This window comes from Diadema antillarum, unplaced genomic scaffold, assembly GCF_040938485.1.
Source record: "Diadema antillarum isolate AM-2024a unplaced genomic scaffold, OU_Dant_1.0 seq00001292_RagTag, whole genome shotgun sequence".
Classification (NCBI taxonomy): Eukaryota; Metazoa; Echinodermata; class Echinoidea; order Diadematoida; family Diadematidae; genus Diadema; species Diadema antillarum.
This window is the reverse complement of record NW_027272071.1, coordinates 711,779-722,603: the sequence shown is the minus strand read 5'-3', so window position 1 is coordinate 722,603 and position 10,825 is coordinate 711,779. Positions and strand designations below refer to the sequence as shown.

The window sequence follows — 10,825 nt, the reverse complement described above, 5'->3', positions numbered from 1 at the left end:
TGTGGAATGTTTTAACATAATTCTGGACGCATAGTGTAGCTGTATTTATTAAGGAGACAAAACTCCGCTTGAATTCTCGATCGGATTGAGTCTGCAGTTAAAACAACTGATTTTGGAGACACATGCATGAAAGAATAATTCATTTTCAGCCTTTGAATGCCAAAGTCAATCGATAGCTGTTCTCTTTCATATTAAAACACGGTATACACTTCAGATGTCGTGTTGTGATTAATTAGTATTTGCAATGTTGTGAGCAATTCGCCTCTGGTATACAGCCGATCTCAAAATGAATATTGTATAGATTTATCAACCCTGCCACTTCATTCAAATTGATGGCAATGATTTCGGCTAGGGAAATCCATTTTATTCATTTTTACGTCCCGTTTGAAACTCTGAACATTATCATCTCCTATGTTGAATTCACAAGTCGATTAAGCACTCCGTATATTTGACTTGCATGTGGAACAACAAGAATCGAGTGGACTTTTTTTTTTTTGCAATAACAGTTTTGGACATGATAATTATGCTCGACTTTAGAAGACATGTAAAAATAATGGTTTTGTGAACACAATCCTAGAATTAAGCAATACTTGGAAAATATGTTTTTTTAAGAGAGGACCATAGTCATACTGACGTAAACAAACAACATCATACACACACACAAGTAGGCCTACAGACAAATTAAATATGCATGTGGCGATGTTATTCATAACACAATTATTCATCGCGACCAGAGCAGATAACACTGGACAATTGACTATGTATATAGTAAAGAAGTAAATTATAGGAGTAAGATATCAACAAGCATCATTATAGTTAAAAGAATAAACAATTGAGAAATACAAATAAGTATATCCTTCTCGAATTTCGTAGACTTACTAGGCACACAAAGCGCAACAGTGAATTGTGCCTCTCTGTAAGAAGCTGAATTTAGACGGAATGTATGCAGTAAAACAAGGTAAGTAATCTCTAGGAAGACGTCATAAGAATTAAATTTTCGTAACACATAATCCTGGACCTACATAATTGTTTAGAAAAGGTTAAAAAAGGACGTCCAAACTGGGTTAAACCCTGGCAATTTCTGACAAGATTGGGAGTTTATCATTACATCTTTCAAAATTTGATCATGTCAATCTGTTTGCCGACCATTGTTTGCGAGCATCAAGAGAACATATCGATGGTCATCACAGCAGCACATCCATCGCCAAATAAATTTTCGTAGCACAATGCAATTATATCTCACTTTTGTTTTACAGGCATTCAAGCCATCAAGCACGCAAACAACTATCTTTCTAGCCCGAAGCATCTTCATGCATGTTTTACCTACATCAACTGCAGTCACTGGGAGAGACAAGAGGGTCTCATTTTTGTTGTTGATGTTGAGAACGTTCACTTTTTCTTCTTCTCGTAGCCATTGAACTCCCATCCCATCAGCTTGTCGAGCCATGTCAGATGGGGCTGGTAGTTCGACATCGGCTTCATGTGATGAAGGTCGTGCTTGCGGGGACCGGCGACGATATCAAATGGGACGATGACGGAAAGAGAAAATGGGAACTCGTAACCGGCATGGGCCTCGACACTGATCCAGATATTGAATATCTGAAAGCCGTAGTAACTCAAGGTGTGGACGCCGAGAGCTTTGGGTATGATGGCCGTGGTGGCACCGACGAAGATGAGCTCGAAAGGATGGAGGTATTGGGTTACCCAGCAGAAGGGGGAGTGGTACTGATGATGCACGGAGTGAATGATGCGGTAAGCCCATCGGTTCACGTGGAACCAATAGTGAAGGATGCCGTAACTCAAGTCGAAGATGAAGAGTGAGAGGGTCTGATCCCAGAGGAACTGCATGAGTAGAGGAGCGTCTTCGTCGAGAGGAAAGGGAGGAGAGTACATCCACTGGAGTACCCCGGCGGGTATGATGTAGAGGGCATGGTTCCACATCGTCAGGTTGAGGGTACGGTAGAGCTGCGAAGGGGTGACGTGGATGTCCTCATGAAGTTTATATTTCCGCAGCCATGCCCAGCGTTTGACGCCATAGAGATCGAGAAACATATAGATGAGACAGAGAATGAAGTAGTAGCTGACGGCCATGCCGACGGGGAAAGCTGGCGAACAAAGAACCTCATCGCCAATGTAGTAACGGAGTGCATCCCAAAAAGGCTGCAGTGCTGACCGACTCCCGTCCATTCGAACCCACTCCATAGCATCATGAGATAGGTTACTCCACACTGCTGATAAGTCTTGCTTAAAAACGGTCTCCATCTTTTATTCTTTTCCTGTGCTTTTACCAATGTCAAACAGTCTATATTTGTAATCCTGCCAACTGTATCTATCCCGGTAAAATTGTCAGAGATCAACAAAGCGTCGAAAGCAGTTCAGGTTGTAAACGAAAATAAACTCTGGCGTGGAAATAAAAGAGTCTCCAATCAGATATCAATTCATGAAGTCGATAGGATGGACGCTGAGCGAAGGATGTCATCCATCACAAGGTCTACGAAGAGAGAATAATTTGACAATTTAACGTGACCAGACTCTGTCACCGTCCTGTCAAATTCAAGAAATGTTATCGTTTAAAGAGAATATCTAACTTCCTTGTCAAGTCATGTTTACTGAAACTGTCATAATGACAGGGAGATTTGTCGGGTATGGCACGATGTCAGCAGTCCAATCCGATCTCACTAGGCTATCTACAAACAAATTGATACCTGAGCTGAGCCAATCGCAGACGAGATGGGATGCAAGGCTTTTGATAATCGCAAATTGCTGGGAACGTACAAGATGTCATAATCGTGCGCCAACATTAAGGTACTTCAGAAAGCAGAAAATGTCAATGTCAGGATGAAGGACATGGTGTACTCTCAGCCACAGTGAAAGTCTGTCTGCGTCTAACTGTGATGCTCTCTGTTTCAATGTGTGCTCGCATCGCATCAGGAGCAGACGGCTTCTATCATTGCCAACAATGCAATAATCAATGTTCTCAGACTACTGGAAAGTCCGTCGACCTTATGAGGGAGCTTCTGAAAGTTTGTCGACCTCGAGCACACAGGTGCCTATTCTAGTCATGCAGACCCAAAATTTCTGATCAATTTCTACCGGCGACGTTTTGAACGTTTAAAATTTAGGCCCTACCATATAGATATAACATGAAATACAAATAATTCTGCTCGATTGTACATACGTAGTTGTTAATGGAACTTAAATTTCGTTTGATATTATTATTATTATCAAAGGGAAGAATCAGGCAGCCATATAATCTAACGTAATGCATCAACAGTGTGTTCAGCGTAGGAAACTATCTTGTGACCTGGCCATGACCACAACTATATAACTCATTAACCAAAAGCGCCTCATGAATACTGATACAGATACAAAGATATGGAAAACAAAAGCAGACAATGAATAGATCGGAAGCAACTGACGTAAAACAATCCTGTCGAAACGAATGTAATTCAAATCATCATTAACTAATATTCGCAGTCCCATTTGCCTGCCGTAAATGTGAAGGGCTAATCTAGTCGAGAGCACTTTTGTTTGTTGATTGAACATACAGAAGAAATTGTGAATATTTCTTTTTTATTTTGCTTAAATTAAAGAAAAGAAAACAAATAAGAAACAGCAGAACTCGGAAATCTAAATGAAATTGGACTGCAAGCAAGGAAACAAGGAAAGCTTCTGCCTATCAGTGTGCCTGTTATGAAAATATCCCTATAGTGCCAGGGAAATGTCTTTCTTGCGCAATGTAAGTCCATGGTCAGATAGAGCAAAATAAAACATTTCCAATGCTGTCTCACTTGTAACAAGGAATATTCTTGAACTTATGATGAAAAATCCCATACTCTCTTATCACTGTCTTTTTTTTCTGCCAAGTTCAACCATACATGTCTAATTGACCAGAATGAAGATAACTCCTTTTGATTTTCAATTTTCAATTCAATTTCAATTCATTTATTTTTCATTCTTCTTTTTCCAACAAAACATAAGGCATAATATATTTGGAATTACATCATAAACATAAACATTCGACTTTGTAAAAGATAAATGATACAAATAAACAAAAGAATGCATACTGGCAAAAAAAGTACAAAGTTATGCTTCAGTTGAGAAAAAAATATATTGATATCGAACTCTTCATAATCATAGGGAAATCACATTATACATTCTCTCTAAAAAAATCGACTGAAATGTTCACTCTCAAAGGAGTGAATAACAGAAAAGAGTAAGTCTAGAGTGAAATTGTAATTGAGTGAATTTTGAGTGAAAATGTTCATTTTCACTAATTTTGGAGTTACGTCAGGATCACTCGAAATTTCACTCTAAACTCACTCTTTTCTGTTATTTACTGTTAAGAGTGAACATTTTTACTTTATTTTTTTTTTAGAGAGAGAGAGTACGTATCCATATTCAAGATATCCATAAACTCAAACTCCTCAGAGATTTCTCATGCCAGAGCTAAACGACATTATCATGAGATCATTAAATCATCGCATATCTCGCAAATTTTGCCCATTATATCATTCGGACTGACATGTATCCCTGGTCTTCCAAAAACGGAATGAGCAGCAAAAATTTACTTTTATATTGAGAGATTTCTAGAAATTGACCCTGATTCCAACGGGCCAAAAAAAAAAAAAAAATGGAATGACACCACATTTATTCTCTCTCTCCACCCACATGAAGACTAGCAGTGACAACAACCATGCCTTCGAGCTATTCTGTTAACCTGGTTTTTTAATAAAGAGATCATACAATGATAATAAGGAGCTTTGTCTACATTGCGTAACTTGCTGCTATTCTTCTGTCGGTCCGTCAGTTTGACGATCATTTTCCCATAGGTTCTGTCATGTTGCGGAATATCGACTGACTGACTAATCGCTGATGCTCCGTGCACGAGATGCTATTACCTGAACGCTTGTTATCACGGATTGTATTTTTAGTTACGGATCTACATGATGCTTTTTCGTTTAAAACACATTCTGCGTTCGTACATCTACAGGAATACTCGACAAGAAAATTAGAATCTGCATGTGGACCGAACTAGCTAGCTAATTTTTGTCCTATAGTATGTGTCTCTTTGGTGTACAGAAATATGCTGCATTTGTATGCCTACATAATATAGTGATTTTAACATGTTTGATGATTGATTATTTTTGTATGCTAAAGGGGTCGCTGAACGTTTTTTATCTTTAGCGTGTGAAAGGTGGGGTGGGGCGAAGGTCCGTATAATAGGAGTAAATGTTGACCCCCTCTCCCCCCCCCCCCCCCCCCCCATTTTGACGGGAAGATTTTCGGGGTGTCATTGGTTTTTCCATTTTTTTCATTTTCGATTTTTTCTAAAAGAGTCAATAGCGTCATGATATGGAGGGGATGGCTGCAGCTCCCCAGCCTCCCCCCCCCCCCGCTTTTGAGATGAAAGCGATGAAAAGTGGTGAAGCAGGTCAGTGGCTTCGTATAAATGCGTTGTGAGTCACCCACGTATCTCTGTTTCCACAGAGATCAGTGAAATCATCGCATTATTTCACTGCCACACTGCGCACAGAGATACTTAGCTGTGTAGCATACTAGCCTTAAACTAGAGGTGTTCCGTGGAAACCTCCTTGTAGGGCTCACACGGGTAAATAATTCCCCATAAAGTATAGAGACGTGTTAAAATTCAAATTTCAAAAAATTCTGTAAAATAGCCGGGAGAAATGAGGTGTTTCATCTTCACTAACCTGAATAAGTGAGATATTACCTTTCATCCATCAGATTTCCAGGGTGGGTTGTTCTGCTCTAATTCTGTCCAGGGGTCCGCAAAGCCAGACTACGAGTTCTTGTCACTCAAAAAATCACCTATTTTCCGTACACGTACCCAATGAAATATAGTCCCCTCAAATTCCATCAGAAAAGCTTTCATCTTCCAACCAAAATGCAGTTTGTAGAGGAATTCATACTCAATATCTACAGCTATTCAGTTTTTTTTGCCAAACTACATCATTGATTTTTAATTATTTTTTTTCTTCATTTATTTTGGTATCTTTGGTACGAATTTGTGAAGGGGTCTGGGACAGTCCATTTTATTTACAGGTGTGAGCCCTGTACTGTCGTCTTCCATTTCATATATTACAGGGTGCGTTGAGACCAACGTAAGGTGTATCCCGTGCGAGGAGCATAAATATTGCAGGAAGGTCCTATGTAAAGGAACTCTTGACGATGAATTTCTGATGAGACGAGACACCACAAATAGTTTGGATAAAAACTCTACATGTGCATATTATCTTAAGGAGGATCACAATAAGAGTAAAGAAAAACATACATGTGGATGGGGTGAATGCAGCATGAGCAGTTGAACACAGTGAAAGTTAGAAGAAAATCAGAGAATCCGTTCAAAAATTACATATTATATATTTTAAATTCATGTACAGTCACTGCTGGATGGACACGCTTAGAACGACACAAAGAAAACATAGAGAGAATTCCGCAAAATTGTATTTTTGGAGAAAAAAAGACCACATTCCCTCTTATTTGTTACTGACGTATGTTTATTCGTAGTAGTATGAGTATTATTATTATCCCGTCTTCTGAAATAAGCAAGTCAAGCGCCCTTTTTTATTATAGTAGAAAAAAATAATGTTTCATATTTTTTTTTAACATTGTTCTACGAATGCATGTGACATCAAAAAAGTGTGGTCTTCTCATCCAGCGATGGTGGGACTGAAACTTCAAAACTGTATAACTTTTATACGGACTGTCCAATTTTCCCCAGACATTCACTGATGTGTTCTACTAATATTGCTGCATTCATCCAATCAAAGTTTATGAGGTGTACTTGTGCCTGTACCTGTATCTTTAACGGAAATGATGATTGAAATCAATCGATACTCTGTAAAAGAATAAATGTGTGTGTGGATGGGTGTGTGTTGTGGTATGCGCTCCTATTCTCCCGTCCGCTTTTCGTTGTGTAAACTGCTGGCTTATAACGTTAAAAAGAAACAACAAAAACGATATTCATAAAAAACAACATGGATAGAAATTCCATTACACTAAGACACAAACCAAGAAAGTTGTAGAATCTTAGATGTTTGCATGTTTCTACAAAACTTTCATTTTAGATGAAAAGAATAACGGATTGCGCATTTAGCATCATACACTGTAAAGACGATAACTTAGAATTGATCATCTGTGAATCAACTATCTTATACTTACTGAACTGTAGACCATAACATATCTTTCTGTAGCATACATTCCCAAAATTAAATGGAGAATTGTGGAGAACTTACTGGAGTTATAATTATCAACGCTCTACCTAATTTGCACATAATTATACATTGTCTATCAGCATGCAGCTTTCGGCTTGTATAATCATGTGACACTGAAACTCAGAGTCTTGAGCTCCTTACATTTTGTTTGATCGTAATCAAACTTGTACCATTTTGTTTGTTTGACTTCATCTTGTCTTTTTATGTCAACTCGGACGTAAAGTGGAATTTCTCTTCAACGAACTGTGAGATCAACACACGGGAATCCGCATGTTAAATCTCATATTTAAATCAATATGGATCATTTATCGTTTACATGCATTCTTAATCAATGCTCTACGTGAAGAGCTCATTACAATTTTGAATTTTATTTTGTGAGGTGACTTCAAGATTTGGGCCATTACAGACGACATCGGAAATTCGCAACTTTTTAACACATAACGACATGCAAAAATGGATGTAAGGTTACTATTATCATAATTATATAATCATGTCCTATGGGATTGTTCTGTTTCTATCATCTTTTTTTTTAATCGTTACAAGGACGGCTATATGTGGGAGGCAAATGAGAAAGTTTTATCTCTGAGATAACGCTTAATAAAGTAATGATTTTGGGCAACATAATATATGTGTTGGCATCATAATATATATGTTGTGATATTATACTGTTGAACTTGAAAATGTACGAAATGCGTCCTGCTTACGTCATGTTTCCGTCTTTTCTTAAATCCTGAATTTTGAAACATATTTCATATGTGTAAACTTTTCCTTGCGAATGAGCATAAGATTCACTTCGTGTATATTCTGGGATGCAGTTCTCATGGTCGACCAAAAAAAAAAAAACAATAACAACAACAACAACCGCGGGATGTGATGGAAGGCGGAAGAGGGGCGGTGACATTCACACCTCCACCTCCTCACATGCCCCCCCCCCCCAATAAAAAACAACTGAATAAAATCCCCACAGACATTTCCATGTAAGCAACTTGTGGTATGATATCGTATTATCATATGGACAATATCTCGGAGCTATGATATTAATCAGAAACTATCAGTCAAGGACACCGAAGCCGACTACTGTCTAAATACTGCGAGAGCAATGACAACAGATGCAGGATCTATTTTTAAAACCTCCAAGTTCGTTGACTCCTCAAGCAAATGGAATCTTTAGCACACGTCGCCAAACAAGACGAGATAACGAGGAGATAACCAAAAAGTTCGCGGGTAAATATGACTTGGTGTCATGACCAGTATGTTATTCGGATGAATGCAATGGGCAACCCCCACCTCCACCATGTCCATAAGAGTGCGAAAGGTTGCGCCTTTCCCAGGTCATGGCATACTTCACGAGTCACTGCCGTATCTCGTTAGTGATGCTACACCCTTATCATTCTTAAATCGGAGTACTGATTAAACATCTAATGTCAAATGAAATAGTGAAGAGAGGTCATTTCAATGTTAATCTGAACTGCTCCATTTTGCCTGGTAATCATCCTTGTTTTTGTTGCACGTTTCTTGAAATTCAATGAGTACTTTATCTACCTCATGAAAAGTATTTCACTTTAAAAATCTCTACAAATCCTCAATTGATTTAGGTATCTTTGCTACATGATTGTAAGACCAATCTTTTCAAATAAACTGCATTATAGGCTAACAGACAAACAACATTATGGACAGACAGAAAAGTAATGTAATATCTTTTGCTATACACAACCATTCCGTGACATAGGGGCCTATAAGTCGCATATACGCGACTTTGCAAGAGGGCAGCTCAGCTATAGGCCTGTACCTCTAATTTCTTTCTCTTTTTTCTTTTTTTCTACTCTCTCGACACTTTTCTGGCTTATTTGCTCCCCAAAAAGAAGAAGTCATTAAAAGTCACCATACACGTTTCACATTTCTTTTTTATTTCTTTTCCAGCAATACACATAGAGAAAAGGTACACTCTTGTACGTTGCTGCTATAGACATTGTAAAAAAACAACAAGTAAATATGGCAAGCCCAATTCCTCTTTTTTCAGCAATAATCATAGAAATATATACAACACGTCAGCAATATACAAAGCAAAGCGTCTAATATTCTGTTCCATATTAAGAAACAACAATCCCGTTAATTAACATTGTCAGTCCAATTCCAAATGGAAAAAGTTAAGAGCATTTAAACATATACCAGAATTAAACTAATAATGACATAGATCTACAGTATATGAATAGGTTGCATGTTTCATTGAGAAGAAGGCAGAATGCACGAATGAAAAGAATTCCTCTGATCTGATCTGTGCACACTAAGAAAAAATGATTCATTCTTGCACCTTTTAAGGGTGCAAAGTGATGTCACACTGGTGGCTCCCTATGGGTGTTATCTTGCACCCTCGAGAAATGGGTGCAAAAGTGGTACCTTGCGCAAGGGTATAACCTTGCAACCTGTGGGTGCACCTTTGCACCGCCAAAGAAGGTGCAACATTGCACCCTTTATTGAGGGTGCGAAGTGGTTCCCTTGGGTGCATATTTCCACCCACACTAAGTGGTGCTAAGTTGCACCCTTTTCTTGAGGGTGCATCTTTCCACCCACACTAATTGGTGCTGAGATGCACCTTTCTTGAGGGTGCGATCTTTCTCCCTTTAATTTTCGGCGCAACTTTGCACCCTCTCTTGCCTCTACTTTTGGTGCAACTTTACACCTTTCGTGAGGGTGCAAAGAAGCACCCTCTAAGTTCCAAGATTGTAGCCTCTTTTGAGGGTGCGATTTTGTGCCATATATATAGGTATAATGTTGCACCTATGTGGTGCTTATTTGATCCATGACTGCAGCAAAATTGCTTCTTTAAAGGAGCCAGTCAGTGTCACTGTCTACGCCTTTAGAGGCGCAATGTTGCCCAGTATAACCTCAAGTGAACCTTGAGATTACTGGGCAATATTACGTCTCTAGAGGAACAGGCAGTGACACTGATTGGCTCCTTTAAAGAAGCAATTTTGCAGCAGTTATGGATGAAATAAGCACCACATATTTGCAACATTATACCTATAAGGTAAATATACTTAGCATCACATAACAAGGTACAATTTGGTTACTTAACTACTTTAAACCTTGAATAGTGCGAACTAATGCAAGCCTGTTTGCTCAGTATATCAAACTTATGCTGTTGTTGCACTCTGCAAAGTAAATAAGATTGGTGTAATTTGGATCCTGTGAATCATGAAATGTGTGCGTGGAATTTGTGAGTTTTGAATTGTTAATGTAGAAGTTAACTTATAGTTGTGTTTGAATGACATACTAAAACAAAATATTTACCCAATTACCTTTCCAATGAGGTGAGCACTATCACTATCTATCAAACAAACCCTCTAGGCAAGAGCATACATCTGCATGAAGGAAGAGGTAAAAATATGATATACATTTGTCTGGATACGTTTTATTCAAAACGTACTTGAATACGTACTTATACTATTCACATAATCTATAAGAATAAGATATGCTTTTTGCCAGTACACAAAGCCTCAAAAAACAAAAGCATGCTACGTACATTTCTAAAGTATGCACCATATTAAAAAAAAAAAAGAAAATGTAAGAGGATTTAACAAGTTGTTTGT

At 38.3% G+C, this 10,825-nt stretch overlaps 1 protein-coding gene across 1 annotated transcript; it reads right to left on the bottom strand.

Annotated features, from left to right (window-relative positions):
- Positions 1 to 1,389: 1,389 nt before the first annotated feature.
- Positions 1,390 to 2,262, bottom strand: LOC139707989 (cholesterol 25-hydroxylase-like protein 1, member 2). The gene has a single exon (XM_071619979.1). The coding sequence runs from the start codon at positions 2,260 to 2,262 to the stop codon at positions 1,390 to 1,392; it is 873 nt and encodes a 290-aa protein (XP_071476080.1).
- Positions 2,263 to 10,825: the final 8,563 nt, after the last annotated feature.

Bases quoted from the DNA above. Each gene is read 5' to 3' on its own strand.
- LOC139707989 (XM_071619979.1), bottom strand. From the start codon at position 2,262: ATGGAGACCGTTTTTAAGCAAGACTTATCAGCAGTGTGGAGTAACCTA.